Genomic DNA, 20,479 nt, shown 5'->3' on the forward strand with positions numbered 1-20,479 from the left:
TAAAGCTTGCTCTGTTGCCCACAAATCTGTCTCTGTGGATTTGACTGCACTAACCCAACTAACAATTTCCCCTGTGAAGCTTGCAGTGGGTTCTTAAGGATTCTGCAGCAGCCAATCCATAAGAGAGACAAGTATGTTATACGACTGACTAGAATATGACGAGAAAAGAGTTATAACAGAGATGTGTACAAATGAAGTAGGCAGAGATGGTGGCTTTGGGGAAGCTAACCAGAATTTTAAAAGCAGAACTGAAAAGAGGCCTAGAGCAAAAGCCGAGTGGGAGAATTCAATTCAATAAATTTTTTTGAGCTCCAGCTACTATGAGTCAAGCTCCCTGCTAATGGGTAGAGATCTAAAGATGGCTAACACCTTAAGGAGCTCATGTCCTTAAGTGCTTCCTTCCAGAAGCACTAAAGAATCTTCTTTCAGGAAGCACTGAAGAAACACGGCCAGTACCCTGTGAAATTCCCTGGTTATCCCACACATGCAGTAGGTCTAGGGAAGGAATGCTACTAAATGTATAAAGTAAGTTCCTGGACATAAAACTGTTGCTAGGCCAAAGGAATACTTAATCCTTATACATCACTTCTGGTTTCAGAGGGAAAACAAAACCATTCTTTTTCTTCTTTCCAGTGAAAAATCTTTCACTCTTCTAGGAACAAGTTCAAAACGTCATATCTTCCATAATCAGATAAATTCCAAATCACTGCACTATCACTTATTTGAATTTTAAGTACCTTAGTTCTTATCTTATTACCCACCACTTTCTTCTCAGTGATTTTGAAATTTTTCCAGCGAACTCAATTATTTGCATAGCTTATCTCTTCATTTCACCCAAATAAATGTGGAAGGCAGGGAACAAGTCCTCAATTTTTGCAGTTCCAAAGTCCATACCCTCCATCGCTTTCAACTGGTCTTGACTACCACCAGTCATGAGCTCACTTATTGTCCTTCACCTCTCCCCACAAAGTTGTGAACATTTCAACTCACATTTATCTTCTTTCTTCTAATTCCTGAGAAAGAATCGTCTCTGCTTCTGTTGAAAGATAATCTTTCCACTATTTTGTGGATTTCATCTCTGTTCACGTTTCTCCAGTACCCCCATCAATTATTCTCTCTTTTTCATATATCTTCAATCTCTTTTTTATGTTGTTCTCTTTCTGTCTATAAGGAGAATCTAATCTCTCTTACTGTCAAAAGACCATTCTCCTGCCACTTCCCCAGCTCTCTCCTTCCTTTTTTTTTTTTTTTTTTTTTTGAGACGGAGTCTTGCTCTGTCACCCAGGCTGGAGTGCAGTGGTGTGATCTTGGCTCACTGCAAGCTCCGCCTCCTGGGTTCACGCCATTCTCCTGCCTCAGCCTCCCCAGTAGCTGGGACTACAGGTGCCCGCCACCACGCCCTGCTAATTTTTTGTATTTTTAGTAGAGACAGGGTTTCACCATGTTATCCAGGATGGTCGCAATCTCCTGACCTCATGATCCGCACACCTCAGCCTCCCAAAGTGCTGGGATTACAGGCGTGAGCCACCATGTCCGGCCTCTCTCCTTCTTTTTTATGCAACCTTATTGGAAGCTACAGTCATTGTCTTCACTCTTTCTTCCTTGATGCACTGCTGTCTGGTTTCCACCCTCAAAGACTGTTCTCATACAGTTAGCAGAATCCTCTTAAATGATAAGTCCAGCAGACTCTTTTTTTATTTTCTATCTTATTTTGGCCTTTTTATAGCTCTTGAAACTGTGGACCACTTGTTTGTCCTTGGAATTCTCCCCAAGGTACTCTTCACTCAGTAATTATTTATCTACTACTCACTACATACCATACTTCATATTAAGCATGAGGAGCCAAATGGAAAGTAGTCATTCCTGTCCCTCTTAGTTTACATTCTAACAGAGAAGGCTGAGTACAAGGTAAGTAGAGTGCAGAAGAAAAATTATCTCAGTCTCCTGATTCTTTTACTGAACGTTTCCACATTCCCCTTTTCCCTACAACAAAGATCTCTCTAACTTTTGGTCACACCCCCATCCATGTATGCATTCCCAATATATTTATAGCTAGATACATATACATACATATGTATTCTCTCTCTCTCTCTCTCTCTCTCTCATTAGCTAATATCCCAAGATAAGACTACTTGTCATTAACATTACCTATTTTGTATATAAATCCACATTTTAAATAGTTTTCTGGATGGCTTCCAGAAAATTACTTTGTAATGAAGCTGATAAAGAGATTAAACTTGGATAAGAAAAATGCCAACTCTGCCACTTTTTGTTTGCTTATACTTTCATTATGGATACTTACCTTCAAACTGAAATTTATTTGCAGAAATCTTTTAAGTCACTGCTTAAGTTGAACTTATATAACAGGATTTAGCATTATTGCTAATTTAGCAATATTGTGTATATACAATGCACAGTATATGCATTAGGGATTAGGTATTTTCTGTACTAAGAAAAGATAAAACCGGCTTCAGGTGGTCAGAAAAACTAGAAATCCAAGGTCCTGTGAGAAACTGGAAAAGCTGCTCTGGCATGGTTCTAGATTGCTGCGCACAGATGTCTCACTCTTGGGAATATAATAACCCTGATTAGGCAGAAATGCACAAAAATGGGTAGGTGCCACCTAGAGCAGAATGGATCCCAAAAGAAGATGATGATCATGGGTAATTGGCTTAAAATAAGAGAAAGCAAATATATAATAGATTTGTCTTCTTAATGCCCCCAGTATTGGTTTTCAATTATGGCACCTGCCTATTTCTCTATAAATAAAAAGAACAGATTTTATGATAGTGTTTTAGTCTGTTTTCACACTGCTGATAAAGACATACCTGAAACTGGGTAATTTATTTTAAAAAAAGAGGTTTAACGGACTCACAGTTCCACCTGGCTGGGGAGGCCTCACAATCATGGCATGGCAGAAGTCAAAAGGCACCTCTTACATGGTGGCAGAGAAGAGAGAAACAGGGATTTCCCATTATAATACCATCAGATCTCGTGAGACTTATTCACTACCATGAGAACAGCATGGGGGAAACTGCCCCCATGATTCAATTATCTCCCACCAGGTCCCTCCCACAAATGTGAGAATTATGGGAGCTACAATTCAAGATGAGATTCGGGTGGGGACACAGAACCAAACAATATCATTCTGCCCCGGTCCTTCCCAAATCTCATGTCCTCATATTTCAAAGCCAATCATGCCTTCCCAACAGTTGCCCAAAGTTTTAACTCATTTCAGCATTAACTCAAAAGTTCATAGTCCAAAGTCTCACTTGAGAGAAGGCAAGTCCCTTCCACCTATAAGCCTGTAAAATCAAAAGCAAGTTAATTACTTCCTAGATACAATGGGGGTACAGGCATTGGATAAATACACCCATTCTAAATGGGAGAAATTGGCCAAAATGAAGGGGCTAAAGGCCCAGTGCAAGTCCAAAATTCGGCAGGGCAGTCAAATCTTAAAGCTCCAAAATGATCTCCTTTGACTCCATGTCTCACATCCAGGTCACACTGATGCAAGAGTTGTGTTCCCATGGTCTTGGGAAGCTCCATCCCTGTGGCTTTGCAGGGTACAGCCTTCCTCCTGGCTGCTTTCATGAGGAGGCATTGAGTGTGCCTTTTCCAGGCACACAGCGCAAGCTGTCACTGGGTCTACCATTCTGGGGTCTGGAGGACAGTGGCACTCTACTAACAGCTCCACTAGGCAGTGTTCCAGTGGGGACTCTGTGTGGGGTCTTTAACCCCACAATTCCCTTCCACACTGCCCCAGCAGAGGTTCTCATGAGGGACCTGCCCCTGCAGCAAACTTCTGCTTGGACATCCAGGCATTTCCATGCATCTTCTGAAATCTAGGTGGAGGATTGCAAACCTTAATTCTTGACTTCTGTGGACCCACAGGTTCAATACCACATAGAAGCTGCCAAGGCTTGGGGCTTGCACCCTCTGAAGCCATGGCTGGAGCCACATCCTAGCACCTCCTAGCCATGACTAAAGCATCTGGGATGCAGGACACCAAGTCCCTAGGCTGCGCACAGCAGGGGTCCCTGGTCCTGGCCCAGGAAACCAAACTTTCCTCCTAGGCCTGTGATGGGAGGGGCTGCCACAAAGGTCTCTGACATGCCCTGGAGACAGTTTTCCATTATCTTGGCAATTAACATTTGGCTCGTTGTTACTTATGCAAATTTCTACAGCAGGATTGAATTTCTCCTCAGAAAATAGGTTTTGCTTTTCTATCACATAGTCAGGCTACAAATTTTCCAAACTTTTATGCTCTGTTTCCCTTTTAAAACTACACGCATTTAACAGCACCAAAGTCAGCTCTTGAATGCTTTGCTGCTTAGAAATTTCTTCCTCCAGGTACCCTAAATCATCTCTCTCAAGTTCAAAGTTCCACAAATCTCTAGGGCAGGGGCAAAATGTCACCAGCCTCTTTCCTAAAACATAGCAAGAGTCACCTTTACTCTAGTTCCCAACAAGTTTCTCATCTCCATCTGGGACCACTTCAGCCTGGATTTCATTGTCCATATCATTATCAGCATTTTGGTCAAAGCCATTCAACAAGTCTCTAGGAAGTTCCATACTTTCCCACATTTTCCTGTCTTCTTCTGAGCCCTCCAAACTGTTTCAACTTCTGCCTGTTACTCAGTTCCAAAGTCGTTTCCACATTTTCAGGTATCTTTACAGCAACACCCCACTCTACTGGTACCAATTTACTGTATTAGTCCATTTTCACACTGCTAATAAAGTCATACCCAAGACTGGGTAATTTATAAAGAAAAAGAGGTTAATGGACTCAGAGTTCCATTGGCTGAGGAGACCTCACAATCATGGCAGACGCAAAAAGCATATCTTACATGGCAGCGGAAAAAAGAGAAAGAGGACCAAGCAAGAGGGGTTCCCCCTTATAAAACCATCAGCTCTCATGATACTTATTCACCACCACAAGAACAGTATGGGGGAAATCATCCCCATCATTCAATTATTTCCCAGTGGGCCCCTCCCACAACACATGGGAATTATGGGAGATACAATTCAAGATGAGATTTGGGTGGGGACACAGCTAAACCATATCAGATAGGAAGGACACCCATGGTGGAACCAAACAGTGCTCCCACTGAATATTCCTCATGCCCAGGCATAAATGGAGGGCCAACAGGAAGGCCATGTGAGAAAACTTCTAAACAGGAATGTTGGTGGTCAGGACACACAAGGGGTCTCCAGTGTAAGACACACTGCTGACTAGCAAGTTTACACCCTGAATCCCAAGAAAGACTCCAGAATGAAGAAGGCATTCAGCCTAACAAAGAAAGAAATCAAAGCGCCCAATCTAGTATGAACATAGAGATCAGAATTGTAGGTAAAAATGTGATAGAGGCTTCCAATTGTTCACCAAAATTTGCTATCCCTGCTTCCATAGCGGTAGACCTTAAAAACTGGCCACCTGGTTAGAGATTACTTTCCCTTCCTATCTTGCCATATAAGTAAATTGTCATCAATGGAAAATGAGAGGAAGTGGTTGGACAGTTTCTGTCTTAATTATTTAATAACTTGTCTTGACCTTGTACTCATTCCTTTCTTGAAATCTAGATCACGGTTGTACCCATGCCACAATTTCAATCACAGTCCCAAGATCAGTGCACTTGGAGACAGCAGAGCAACAAGATGAAAGAATCTGGGAATCCCTGAATGACCTCATAGAGCAGACTAACTCTACTAAATCGGAATACTCACTGCAGTACTTTTACATGACAGTGAAACCATCTTCTTAGAATCACTCTACATTGTTTTGGTATTCTTTGTTGTAGTAGCTTAGCCCATACCCTAACTGATACCAAAGAAAAACTGAATGTATCATAAGATAATTTCTGTTAACTGTTACCTCCCTGAATCCTCCCAATTTTGTGTAGCCTGAGGAAATTTTGATTGATTATATGTGGTCACAGAGGCAGTCCAGTACAGTGGAAAGAGTACTGGAGTCAAATAGACTTTGACTGAAGTCTCAGCTTGACCTCTAAACACATTGATCAAGTTACTTAAATGTTCCAAGGTAAAGTTCACCTATAAACTGAGGATAATAACTCTACAGCAGGGATATTGGGAGAATTAAATGAGGTAATATATAACATTACACAGTCTTAGGAAAGAGTAGTATTTTCACAAGTGACAGTATCCCACCTTTCATCCTTTCTTCTGGAAGCTCAAATCTAGGAAAAAGTAAACATGTCGTAACTTTTAAGGCAGAATCCATTACTAAAAATATTAGGTCAAGCCAGGCATGGTGGCTCATGCCTGTAATCTCAACACTTTGGGAGGCCAAGGCAGGAGGATCATTTGAGGCCAGGAGTTCAAGACTAGCCTGGGAAATAGAGCAAGACCCTGTCTCCACAAAACATTTAAAAATTAGCCAAGCATGGTGGTGCACACCTGTAGTCCTAGCTACTTGTAAGGCTACGGCAGAACAACAGCTTGAGTCCAGGTGTTTGAAGCTGCAATGAGCTATTTTACTTTTAAAATGGTCGCCTCATCAGGTTCTAAGATCAGGTTGCTTATTTGTCAGGCAAAAATACTCATGGATTCTAAATTATATTTTCTCCACAGCATGTTATTATGAAGTCACCAGTTTAGTATTTGACCTCAAATAACACTGAAGTCCATTATGTTAATATGTGCTCTCACTATAGTTTAAGTTTATTACAGAGTATTCTGAAAGATCCAAATTTATTTGTAACTCATGGTTGAACTCCCATTTTAAATCCTCTAGTTGTTTAGAGTCACAGCAAAACTAGCAACTTGCCTTTCAACATTTGCAATAGCATAATGTGGCTTTCCACAAGCCACACTTGTTTTTAAAAGTATGTGCTAAAGAGGCTGACTCAGCATTCTGAGATGCTCTGGCATTGTATTACCTGCCCCCACTACAAAAATTTTTTTTCTTTATCTCATACCTCAAATTACAGGTTATTTGTATGCAAAAATTGCAGATAGTTCATCTATGATACTAACTCCTGGCAACTCAATAAAAGCTTTTTAGTAACATGTTTTTCTTAATCGAATATTGTGTTGCTTTTATAATATCTACAAACTAATTGATAATCTCACACTTTTAATCATTTTACTTTGGAACATACTCTATTTATTCTCCACACTAAAATATTGTGCAAAAAAAACTTTTATAAGAAGTGCAGAAATAAAATTGCTAAAGTCTAATTATAAAACAAAAATATTTGGGGCTTGATTTTAACTGTTTTAATTAGAAAAGGAAAAGCATCTTTAAGTGCAGTTTGCTATATAGCCATATTCATATCAACATATATTATTATGTTAACACAATAATAACTCTTTGCCCTTTTCATATGGAAAATAGATTGTGAAAAAGAGAATGACCTTTGTTCTACCAAATGTTAAACAATAAGAGCATATCATTTTGTCTGACCATTTAAGACCCATGATCATTTTTAAAACTCAACAATGCTTAGATAGTTAAAAAGTCTTAATTCTTTGTGGTCTGTGCTACACATACAAAGATTACACAGATTTTTTTTCTAAAACTTTTAAATTATTTTCTAGTTTCACTAGAAACAACAGGTGTAAGATTCTATTTCTACCACAAGGTGGCAGTCCACGGTAATTTAATCTTCAAAGGACTTTAAAATTTAATCCATGGAAAGTCAGTGACTACAGAAAATACTTATACTAAAAAATGAACAGTCTTCGGTGCCCTAGCAGTGAATAAAAAACAATCATGGAAAATGTGGTTGCGCATTTATTTTCCTTTGTGTTTTCTACTCAGCTTAGTCCTGAGAATGTTGTATACCAAATCCCCAGAATTTTGTAATTCATGTCTCAGCCACTATCTTGAGGCTGGTTCCAACAGGGAGAAGTAAATCCCCTGCTCAAGTTGTCTTTTTCTAAAACTTTGGAATATTAACAGTTAACTTTAGGTTTGGAATACTTCATTGAGCTAGGATATGGGAAGCTGCACTTAAAAGCTAAGGCAAGGAAGGGAGGGACGGAGTAAACATAGGGTTTAAGGGGTTTTTTTTCGGCTGAGGAGCAGGGTTTGTGCGATTAAAGGTACACAATTTGAACAATTCAGGGAGCAAGTCACTCTCAGAAATTCAGCTTCGGATTCCTCAAACTGTCAATCACAGCCACTTCAGGACCGGCTGTTAGGTTTTAAATAAGGTGGCTGGGCACGGTGGCTCACGCCTGTAATCTCAGCACTTTGGGAGGCCGAGGCGGGTGGATCACGAGGTCAGGAGGTCAGGACCAGCCTGGCCAAGATGGTGAAACCCCGTCTCTACTAAAAATACAAAAATTAACCGGGCACAGTGGCAGGCGCCTGTAATCCCAGCTACTCGGGAGGCTGAGGCAGGAGAATCGCTTGAACCCGGGGCCGGAGGTTGCAGTGAGCCAAGATCGCGCCACCGCACTCCAGCCTGGGCAACAGACTGAGACTCCGTCTCAAAAAAAAAAATAAAATAAAATAAAAATAAATAAGCTAACGTGTGGGAGGGTTTGTAAGCTCTAAACGATCTATCTCAAAGTGTGATCTGGGAATGCTTCCGTATCTCATGGGAACTTGTTAGAAATGAGAATCTCAGACCCCATCCCAGACATACTGAACCGGAAACTGTGGGTGGACAGCCCAACAATCGGTGTTTTAATAAGACCCCGGGTAATCTTATACACGCTAAAGTCTGAGAACCACTGCTCTAGAGAAATGCACAAACGTTCCTTAGTGGAGATTAAACAAAAGGCGAGGGGTTGGAGGGCGCGGAACGGACCTCAAGGGCAGGGCAGAGGGCATTTGAGAGGAAACTGGGAGAGGCCGGAGTGCGACTTGGGGAGTCTTAGCCTCCGAGGACGGTCCCGAACCCTGCGGACGCCGGGTGCCAACAGGTGGCGCTGGACGCGCAACTGACAAGGAGGCGGGGCCTGCAGCAGGCCTGGAGGCTCCGCGCTCTGGAGGCTCAGGCGCCGCGTGGGGCCGGCACCTCGGGGCAGAAGCGGCAGCCGAGACTCACGGTCAAGCTACGGCGAGGAGTGGGTGAGTCCCTTGAATCGTTCTCACTGGCCGCTTGCTCCTCTAGTCCGCCCGCGTGTCCCTGCAAGGCTGGGCGCCGGCTCCCAGTCTTGGGAGGAGTGTAGCGGGTCGCATGCCTTCTCGTGACCTGGACGGCGGCCCTCCTGGGCGAGCGCTACTCAATTCTCCCCTTACGCGCGGCTCTGGGGCGCGCTGCCTTCCAGCCCAGCTGGGTTGTGGCCGGGCCGGGGGTTGGGGGGAGCCAGGGACTCACAGGAACCCTTTTCGCTAGTGGCTTAAGGTTGTGATAGATTATTAAGTTTGTGCTCAGGTTAGATTTTGATGGCAAGTTTTTTAACGTGGCAAAGTCGCCAGAGTTTGCTGTGCATTGACGAATGACTGGTGCACAGTACTTAAAATCTTGCTACTTCTCGTCTTCGGGTTTCCTGGTAACAGAGGTTTTCATTTTTAGTCCTTAGAACACTGGCCCTACTCTTTCAGGATCTGGGTGGGGTTCAGGTTCCCTCCGAAATAGTCAATCAAGGCTTTAAATATGTAATTCTGGTCAAATCCACTGGAAGGAGTTTGTAGACATAAATTTTTTGTACAGTTCCAAATTTCTTACTTTGCTACTTTTGTAAAATACATTTCCCTCCACATCTTGACGTGTAATAAAAGGTTATTCATTTAACATGAATGTTAAGCACAGAGGGAAAGCAATGCTTAAGAAGAAAAACAGCCCAGTGAAAAAAAACAAAAAACTCGACTTCACTTAGTTAAATGTAAAACAAGTGTGCACTTTAAAGTACAAAAGGTTGGAAATGCAATGCAACCCACAGTGTATTCCAGTCATTGGGTTTCTTCATATTCTGAACTGTGGGACATATACATGAGTCAGTTGGGCTGTGCCAACATTTAGGAACACCAGGGCAGCCATCCTGGTACAGCAAAACAGCAGTCGCATTAGAAATACGCTTCACTTTTTTAAAAGGGAGTGAGAGAGAACTTTGGGTCGAATTCTGGAGTTCCTAACATTTTAACACTAGGTTGTTTTCTGTTATTTTTCTTTTTATGAAAAGATTTTACTGTAGAACTTAAATTACATTTTGGTTAATGTCTGATGGAAACCAACAAATTTATTTGACTCATAGTTTATTTTCCTGGCTTATGGGCATAGAGTTGACTGTGGGCCACACAGTCAACAAGCCTCCTCACTGTCATGGGCTTTTCCTTGGCATTGCTCTTGAGTGTGGTCTCCTTACCATGCAGACAAATGGCTGGGTAACTCTCCAGGGCCACTCTGGTTTTCCACCCAGACTCCGTTTGTAGTGGCCATCAGTCAGCAACCACTGCCAACCTGCTAGCTACCCCAGGACTGGGTCTAGAAGACAGCGCTGAGCCTTTTCCTCTACTTCCCTTCCCGTGCCACCATCTGCCTATAAAACTTTATCCTCCTCTAGGATACATCGCTTGACCATGCAGTTGAAATGCCTGCCTTCTCTCCTAGACCTCAAGGTTTTTCAGAGCAGAGGCTTTATCTCATTTAACTTTGCATTCCTCCTGCATTACATTGTTGTTCACGATATAGTTAATGAATTCATATTGAATAAATGTAGGTGGATTTGTTAGCATCCTTACCATCCTGCAACTCTCAAAGTTAAAAGATCTTCTAAACATAGTGAATTATTTCTTATATTTGATTATAGTAGGTGACATTTCCATTCCTAGCACCTCCCTCCCTCACCCCACAAACTATTATGTTGGTGATATGGTTTGGAGCTGTGTCTCCCCCTCACATCTCATGTTGAAATGCAACCCCCAGTGTGGGAGCTGGGGTCTGGTGGGAAGTGATTGGACCATGGGAGCAGTTTCTCACGGTTTAACACCATTCCCCCTTGGTGCTGTTGTCACGTTAGTGCAGGAGTCCCCAACCCCCTGGCCGCAGACTGGTATCAGTCAGTCTGTGGCCAACAGGCCACTGCCTGTTAGGAACTGGGCTGCCTAGCAGGAGGGGAGCGGCAGGCCAGCAAGCATTACTGCCTGAGCTCCACCTCCTGTCAGATGAACGGTGGCATTAGATTCTCGTAAGTGCACGAACCCTATTGTAAACTGCACATGCAAGGGTTCTAGGTTGTGTGCTCCTTATGAGAATCTAACTATTGCCTGATGATCTGAGGTGGAACAGCTTCACCTCGAAACCCTATCCCCCTTCCCCTACTTGGAAAAATTGTTTTCTAGGAAACCAGTCCCTGGTGCCAAAAAGGTTGGGGACCACTGCGATAATGTAAGACCCCTGCTCCCACTTCACCTTCCGCCATGACTATAAGCCCTCTGAGGCCTCCCCAGAAGCAGATGTTGCCATGCTTCCTTTACAGCCTATGGAACCATGAGCCAATTAAATCTTCTTTCTTTATAATAATTACCCAGTCTCAGGTATTTCTTTATAGCAGTGCAAGAACAGCCTAATACAGTTGGTTAAGTCACCAAATGACTTGGAATAATGCTTCTTAAGGAGATAAAGTGTCATTTCCTCCAGAGCAGGCAGGAGTGTCATTTCTATTTTTCCTCTTTAATGTTGGTCACAGAGTTGGGTTCATAAATACTTGATGATTGGCATATGCTTTACTCAGAATTCTTTTACATGCCAGTGGTGAACACCCAAATTACACTAACTTAAACCAAAAAAAAAGGGAATGTGTTGACTGTCTAACTGAAAAATTCAGGATCTAGTCTCAGGGACTCTAAATACTGAAATATGCCACCAGGACTCTTCTGTATCTTTCTCTGCTTCTTCTTCTGCTTCCGTATTGGCTTTCTTCTTTTCTAATGAAAACATCTTCCTTCTTAGAGCATGGAGAAAAAAGCATGGCAGGCTTATACTGTCCTATCTTAACAAAATGTTAAAGATATCTCATCTCTCTCTTCCACTTCCATATATAAATATCAGAGAATGACCATGATTTAAGTAGGGTTCTGTGCCATCGCTAAGCCAATCAATGGGAGAACAGGAAACTGACTGCCCGGGCCTGAGTCATATACCCACTTCTGTGACCAGGGAATGAGCGTTACTATTTTGCGCAACCTCCCAAAACCACATTGGAGAGAGGAGGGGCATTTCTCCAAATGGAGGAAATGTTTTAAATCTGAAAAGAATGTGGGCAAACTAAAACAACAAATATCTTCATCATGAATGTTCTGTAATTTTGAAATAGATAATATCTGGAAAATATTCCAAGAGTGCCTCAACAAAGTAAATGTTGGCATATGTAAAAGCAACTCTTTATTCTTTGTTATGGTTAAACCTTTAAAACTTGGAGAATGTTTTAAGAACAGTCATGCCTCTTCATGACAGGATACATTCTGAGAAGTTCATTGTAAGGTGGGATTTCATTGTTGAGGAAACATCATAGAGTGTACTTACACAAACTTAGATGGTACAGCCTCCTATATGCTTAGGCTAGATGGTATAGTCTATTGCTCCTAGGCTACTAATCTGTATAGCGTGTTACTATGCTGAATACTGTGGGCAGTTGAAACACAATAGTAAGTATTTGTGTATCTGAATATAGAAAAGGTATAGTAAACGTACATATATCGTATAAAAGATAAAAAATTGTATATTTGTACAGGACGCTTACTATGAATGGAACTTGCAGAACTGGAAGTTGCTCTGGGTGAGTCAGTGAGTGAGTAGTGAGTGAATGTAAAGGCCTGGGACGTTACTGTACACTACTATAGACTTTATAAATGCTGTACACTAAGGCTACCCTACATTTATTGAAAAATTTTTTCTTTACTAATAAATTAACTTTAGCTTACTGTAACATTTTTACTTTATTAACTTATTGTTCTTACTCTCTTATAATAACACTTAGCTTAAAATATAGTCACATTGTACAGCCATACAAAATATTTTCTTTGTTTATATACTTACTCCTTAAGCTTTTTTTCTATTTCTAATTTTTTTTTCTTTTTAGACTTTTTTGTTGAAACTAAGGCACAAACACACACATTAGCCTAGGCCTACCCAGGGTCAGGATCATCAGTATCACTGTCTTCCACCTCTACATCTTGTCCCACTGGAAGGTCTTCAAGGGCAGTAACAGGCATGGAGCTGCCATCTTCTATGATAACAATGCCTTCTTCTGGAAGACTTCCTGAAGGACCTGCCTAGGGCTGTTTACAGTTAGCTCTTTTTTTGTAAGTAGAAGGAGTACACTTCACAATAATAATAAAAAGTATAGTATTGTAAATACTAGGCAATAGGAATTTTTTTGCTCCATTATAATCTTATGGGACCACTGTTACATATGCAGTCAGTCATTGACCAAAATGTTATGTGACACATCACTGTATTTTAAACTATTCCTGGAAACAGCTTTCCACCTAAAAAAGTACTACACGTGGTCTAAAATTCAGAAACACTTGGGATATTTTCTGTCAATCAGATTGTCATATATCTAATCTGTTTTTCTCATTGAATTTCATAAAGTGTAAATTGAAGATGTGTTCCTCTGGAAATAAATTCAGAACTAATAAAAACAATGAATAATACTGTGACATATGTTTCCTTTCCCTAAAAAATGTTACACCAATCCTGGATGAGAATCTGTGAGTTTGCTAAGGAAAAGATTATTTTATCAAGTGAGAAATTTGAAAAGTTGTTTTCCACAGGGTTGACCAGAAGACTGGGCACATCATTAATTTGGCACAACTCACCATTCCCACTGGAAACATACTAGCAATTCACATCTTCCAAACAAGGACCAACATCTTACTCCAGTGTCAACCCCAAAATTCTGTTAAACATAACTCTTATATCAGCTACCTCTAGCCTCCATTGATGACATTATTACTCTCAATATAATGCATTCCTAATTATATTTGCCATTGAAAGGAGTTGGCTTTCCTCCAGATGGAAACCTGAAATTAAATCTTCCTAAAGTAAAAGGCAGCATCTGACCCTTTGTAATCCATACAGGCACCTGGGTTATTCATTGAACAAATAAGTGGATAAAGAAGAGCAGTTACTGTTGATAAGAGGGCATTGGTTTGAAACTCTTACAGATTATAATATGAAGTTAAATGTATAAGTCAGTCACTATTTGAATTTTTATTGTACTTTATCTGCCACTCTAGTCTTTAAGCAAGTAAATTTTTTATATTGTTACCTCAAGCATTCACATCATAAGTAGAATAGACATGAAAGTAAATATTTTTATTTTCACAGGTGGCTGAAGCCATACTGTTTTATAGAATTAATGGAAAGCAGAAAAGACATTACAAACCAAGAAGAACTTTGGAAAATGAAGCCTAGGAGAAATTTAGAAGAAGATGATTATTTGGTAAAATATTAATAATAACAATAATAAATAATAATTTACATCTTTAAACATAATTCAGATGCCATTCTGTATCTCCTGGTGTTATGAAAGTGATTTTTCACCCTAGTCTGCTGATATCTGGACTTGGATTACTGTCACTGATACTGTGAAGGACAGAGTAGCATATGTGAGAGAAATAGTATCTTCACTGATTGTCAGGGACTTAGCTGAATAACCTTGAATAAGTTACTGAAAATCTGGGGTCTTAGTTTGTTTATACCATGAAAGCCTTGGACCAGATCATCCCCGAGGCCCTTCCAATTCTTTCTAACAGTCTATAGTTCTAAGTTAAAAAAAAAAAGGTCATCAATGCCCATATAACAGTAATTTTGTAAGCAAGCATTTTTGTCATAGACACAATGGCAGCTTACCAAGAGATCATCTAGTAAATTGATGATTCACTGTATAACCAAATAAATCTACTTTTGGATAAGAATCACTTGTTCCACTTTTGGTCAAACACAGGATTAAGTGTTTCTTACTACATTTTTTGACTGAAAAAGTGGCAGAAAATTTTGGTTCCAAACTTCCAAATTATCTCAATGGAAGTTTTAGCAGAAATTATTTATTTAATCTTAATAATTTTAATAGGGAAAAGTAATTAATAAATTACAAGCATATACTTTATAAAAGTAACAGTGTGCATAAAATGAATTAATTTCATTTTTCAAGTTAACTGTCTTACCTGTCTGAAGCATGTATTTCTTTTGTCCTAAAGACAAAAGCCTTTCAGTGCCACATAGACTATGCTATCTTCAACTAACCAGTATTCAAAAGCAAGATTCTGAATGCCCTTATTCAATGAGAAGCACAATGACTGAGCAATAAGTAATTAGTTCAAGAGATATCTCATTGTTTTGTTCAATTTTAAGATGTTTATTTTCTTTCCTTTGTAGCATAAGGACACGGGAGAGACTAGCACGCTAAAAAGACCTGTGCTTTTGCATTTGCACCGAACAGCCCATGCTGATGAATTTGACTGCCCTTCAGAACTTCAGCACACACAGGAACTCTTTCCACAATGGCACTTGCCAATTAAAATAGCTGCTATTATAGCATGTCTGACTTTTCTTTACACTCTTCTGAGGGAAGTAATTCACCCTTTAGCAACTTCCCATCAACAATATTTTTATAAAATTCCAATCCTGGTCATCAACAAAGTCTTGCCAGTGGTTTCCATCACTCTCTTGGCATTGGTTTACCTGCCAGGTGTGATAGCAGCAATTGTCCAACTTCATAACGGAACCAAGTATAAGAAGTTTCCACATTGGTTGGATAAGTGGATGTTAACAAGAAAGCAGTTTGGGCTTCTCAGTTTCTTTTTTGCTGTACTGCATGCAATTTATAGTCTGTCTTACCCAATGAGGCGATCCTACAGATACAAGTTGCTAAACTGGGCATATCAACAGGTAAGATGACAATGTTGACACTGTTACTAATAAAAAGTCTAAGTCACTTAACAAATTAATCATTTCTCATTGTAATATCAATACCCCAACCCTGTTGAAACTCTGTGTTGAAAAAGTCATCGATTTTAAAATTTTTATTATAATTTCACTAGGGCTTGGTTGTCAGTCGGTTTTATATTGAGAAATGTTTTTTAAGCTGAAAATAAGGTACAACTTTAGCAAATAAGAAACATTTTGTTCATGGACAAGGCCATATTTCAAACTTCTACCACCCTCGCAAGATTACTTTTTAATATGGTTGTTCTCCTTGTTTACCACATATGCATGCACATTACAGTTCTATCCAAGTAAACCATCAAATAATTATTAGAAAGTTAATAGATTATGGAAATGTTGCATTCAAGAAAAAAAGTGATAGCACCTATGTCATTTGTCTTAGAGGAATGCAACAAAAAGAAAAGAAAGAAAAAGTCATAAATTTGTGGAGACCTGTTATCAGGGCTTCATAGTAGACACAGGGAAGAGTGTAGGAGATTCACATTCAGGAAATAACTGTTGTTTGCATCTCTTCTTTCTTTACTTACCTTCTGGTAGGTCCAACAAAATAAAGAAGATGCCTGGATTGAGCATGATGTTTGGAGAATGGAGATTTATGTGTCTCTGGGAATTGTGGGACTGGCAATACTGGCTCTGTTGGCTGTGACATCTATTCCATCTGTGAGTGACTCTTTGACATGGAGAGAATTTCACTATATTCAGGTAAATAATATATAAAATAACCCTAAGAGATAAATCTTCTTTTCGTGTTTATGATATAGAATATGTTGACTTTACCCCATAAAAAATAACAAATGTTTTTCAACAGCAAAGATCTTGTACTTGTTCCAATTAATAATGTGCTCTCCTGTTGTTTTCCCTATTGCTTCTAATTAGGACAAGTGTTTCCTAGACATAAATAAAAGGCATTAAAATATTCTTTTTTTTTTTTTTTTTTGAGATAAAGTCTCGCTCTGTTGCCCACCCTGGAGTACAGTGGCACGATCTCGGCTCACTGCAACCTGCGCCTCTGGGTTCAGGCGATTCTCCTGCCTCAGCCTCCTGAGTAGCTGGGATTACAGGCACCCATCACCATGCCCAGCTAATTTTTGTATTTTTAGTAGAGATAGGGTTTCCCCATGTTGGCCAGGCTGGTCTCAATCTCCTGACCTCAAATGATCCGCCCACCTCGGCCTCCCAAAGTGCTGGGATGACAGTCATGAGCCACCACGCTCAGCCTGCTCATTCTAATATTCGAAACTTGTTAGACAATTTGCTACCCGTCTCATGTGATATTTTAGGAATCCAATATGCATGGTTTATAAGTTCTTAAAAAATAAAAATATTCTTTTACCTGTCACCTGAATTTAGTAATGCCTTTTATGTTACACAACTTAGCACTTTCCAGAAACAAAAACTCTCTCCTTGAAATAATAGAGTTTTTATCTACCAAAGATATTCTAGTATCTCATTTCAAAGGCTGCTTTTTCCAGCTTACATTTTATATACTTACTCACTTGAAGTTTCTAAATATTCTTGGAATTTTAAAACGATCTCAGATTTACTGAGGTTTATCTTCTGGTGGTAGATTATCCATAAGAAGAGTGATGTGCCAGAATCACTCTGGGATCCTTGTCTGACAAGATTCAAAGGACTAAATTTAATTCAGTCATAAACACTGCCAATTACCTTTTATGGGTAGACATCTTTGGAAATTTCCACAAGGTCAGACATTCCCAACTATCCCTTCTACATGTCCACACATATACTTCAACACTTTATTAGGCATCTGATTAGGCTGGAAAGTATGCCTCCATCTGAATTAGTCCAGTGTGGCTTATAGTTGGTACCACATTCTCACAGAATTTCCTAATTTTGTAGGTTCAGCCTGATAGCCATTGGAGTTCTTTGGTCCTCATTAAATAGCTTTCTTCACACATTGCTCTGCCTGTTACACATATGATGAACACTGCTTTTTAGACTTCATTAGGAATTTAAGACTGCGTCTTGACAACTGAGCCTATTCTATTATATACACAATACCTAGCCCATAATAAGTATATAATATACATTTGGTAAAATTAATTTTCAACCAATGACATGTATTTTTCAACTAGTAACCTAGAAATGTTTCACTTAAAATCTGAGAACTGGTTACACTACAAGTTACCTTGGAGATTCATATCTGAAAACATAAACTTAGCTATTTGATTGTATTCACTGGGACTTAAGAATGCCCCTGAATAATTGTGAGTTAGATTTGTTCTGGCAGGCTAATGACCATTTCCAGTAAAGTGAATAGAGGTCAGAAGTCATATAAAAGAGGTATTGTCAGAACACTGTTAAGATTACATAGGTGAACAACTATTTTTTAAGCAACTTTATTTGTGTAGTGACAAAGCATCCCAATGCAAGCTGAAATGTTTCATCACATCTCTGGATCTCTCTATTTTGTGCAGACATTGAAAAAATTGTTCATATTATTTCCATGTTATCAGAATATTTGATTTTTTAAAAACATAAGCCAAGTTCATTCACTTCATTATTCATTTATCAAAATCAGAGTGAATCACATTAGTCACCTTCACAATTGATAAAGATCACTGAAGTCAAATTGATTTTTGCTATAATCTTCAGTCAATCTACCTATATTTAATTGAGCATCTAAAATGTGCAAATCATTGTGTTGATTCTGCAGGGATCCTGTTATAAGTGAGACTCAGTCCCTGATTTTAGGTATCTTGTGATAAGCAGAATTAAGGCAAATACACAAGAGACAAAGCACAAAAAATAAATATCATAAGGGGATGAACAAAATGGTGGAGAAAGAGTAGACAAAGTTTTTGATCACCTGCCTTCAAAGAAAGGCTGTGAATTTTGTTCACTTAGATAGCTTGGAGACAAGAAATTACCCAAAAGTAAGGTGAGGAGGACAGGCGAAAAGAGTAGAAAGATGTGAATGGACATTGTTGAGAAATGTGATAGGAAAACAATCATAGATAAAGGATTTCCAAGCAACAGAGCATATCCAGATGAGGTAGGATGGGATAAACTCTTATTGAACCAGTCTTCACCAATTTTGTTTTTCTTTTGCAGAGCAAGCTAGGAATTGTTTCCCTTCTACTGGGCACAATACACGCATTGATTTTTGCCTGGAATAAGTGGATAGATATAAAACAATTTGTATGGTATACACCTCCAACTTTTATGATAGCTGTTTTCCTTCCAATTGTTGTCCTGATATTTAAAAGCATACTATTCCTGCCATGCTTGAGGAAGAAGATACTGAAGATTAGACATGGTTGGGAAGACGTCACCAAAATTAACAAAACTGAGATATCTTCCCAGTTGTAGAATTACTGTTTACACACATTTTTGTTCAATATTGATATATTTTATCACCAACATTTCAAGTTTGTATTTGTTAATAAAATGATTATTCAAGGATCTCGATGTTTCTCTTTGTATATGTGTGATGAGTTTGAAATATTTATATTTCCTTGCAGATTTTATTCAAAGCAAAAAAAACTTTTTAATACGAATATCTAGCACGTTCTCTATGATAAAAGTAAGCATGACAAAAAAATCACATCTGATTTGTCAGATAATGTAGCATTATAAATAATCAAGGGCTTTGAAATACCAGTTGTTGCTACCCATTATACAGGTATCATTAGCTATGAAAAGATAATTTTATCTGAATCTACAACAAAAGCATAATAAGCATTTATTTATGATTGTTAAAGAACTTTCATTTGTCTTTAACCATGAAGTTTTAACCATGGGTACCCAGGTTTAACTCATGGAACACTTATCTCCAAAAACACTCAGACTATGTCTATACAAGTAAAGCAGCACAGTAATATCAGATACCAGCCAGGCAAAATGAAACTCAGGCTATCCAGGAGGAAAAGTAAATTCAGTAATTTCCACCTGAGTCATGTACAATTCAGTTTAACTTACTTTAATGCATTGGTAAAAGTATAACATTTCCTGAAAGAACAAACTATATATTAGCTAACTATATATTAGCTAACTATATATTAGCTGTCAGGACTTGCTAACTCAACTGTTTGCTTCAGAGGTTTTTCATAATTAGCAAAAGTAATCACAAGCTTTATCTTTCATAGTGCTGAGCCATTTATTATTAAAGACAATAAAGCTAATGGTGCATATTAGGAAAAACAGGCTATTCAGTAAGTGGAGTCTAGTTTTTCTATTTGTTGTTGTATTGCAAAGGATGATTATTCATTATTACATGGGGGATAAGGAACCTCCTTGGGCACAAATTTGAACTCTGCATTATTGGAGTTCAGACATACAGAGATATATTTGCAGGCAGTGAAGAAAGGAGTTGAGAGCAGCAATTCTGAACTGGAGCCAGGGCAGACAAGAGTGCCCTTGAGAAAAAACTAAGCATAAAAAAAAAGAAATCTAGGACTCTAGAATTGCAAACCAGATTCATCAAGGGAACAGCATACTATGGGACCACTTAATTAAACATGACACATGTCTAATCAACCAGCTCTGAGATGCAGCATTCAAGTACCATAGTCTCACCTGCATGGCAAAGTGTCAGCATCTCCAGTACTGAGAAGGAGAAATCAAGTTTCAACCTTGCTAGTACC

The 20,479-nt window shown here is 39.2% G+C and overlaps 1 protein-coding gene across 1 annotated transcript; it reads left to right on the forward strand.

Annotated features, from left to right (window-relative positions):
• The first annotated feature begins 8,883 nt into the window (after positions 1-8,883).
• STEAP1 (STEAP family member 1) lies at positions 8,884-19,298 on the forward strand. Its single transcript, XM_003252379.2, has 5 exons — positions 8,884-9,046; positions 14,253-14,367; positions 15,303-15,815; positions 16,410-16,574; positions 18,948-19,298. The coding sequence occupies exons 2-5, from the start codon at positions 14,284-14,286 to the stop codon at positions 19,203-19,205; spliced, it is 1,020 nt and encodes a 339-aa protein (XP_003252427.1). The 5' UTR covers positions 8,884-9,046; positions 14,253-14,283; the 3' UTR covers positions 19,206-19,298.
• Positions 19,299-20,479: the final 1,181 nt, after the last annotated feature.

Source organism: Nomascus leucogenys, chromosome 11, assembly GCF_006542625.1.
Source record: "Nomascus leucogenys isolate Asia chromosome 11, Asia_NLE_v1, whole genome shotgun sequence".
Classification (NCBI taxonomy): domain Eukaryota; kingdom Metazoa; phylum Chordata; class Mammalia; order Primates; family Hylobatidae; genus Nomascus; species Nomascus leucogenys.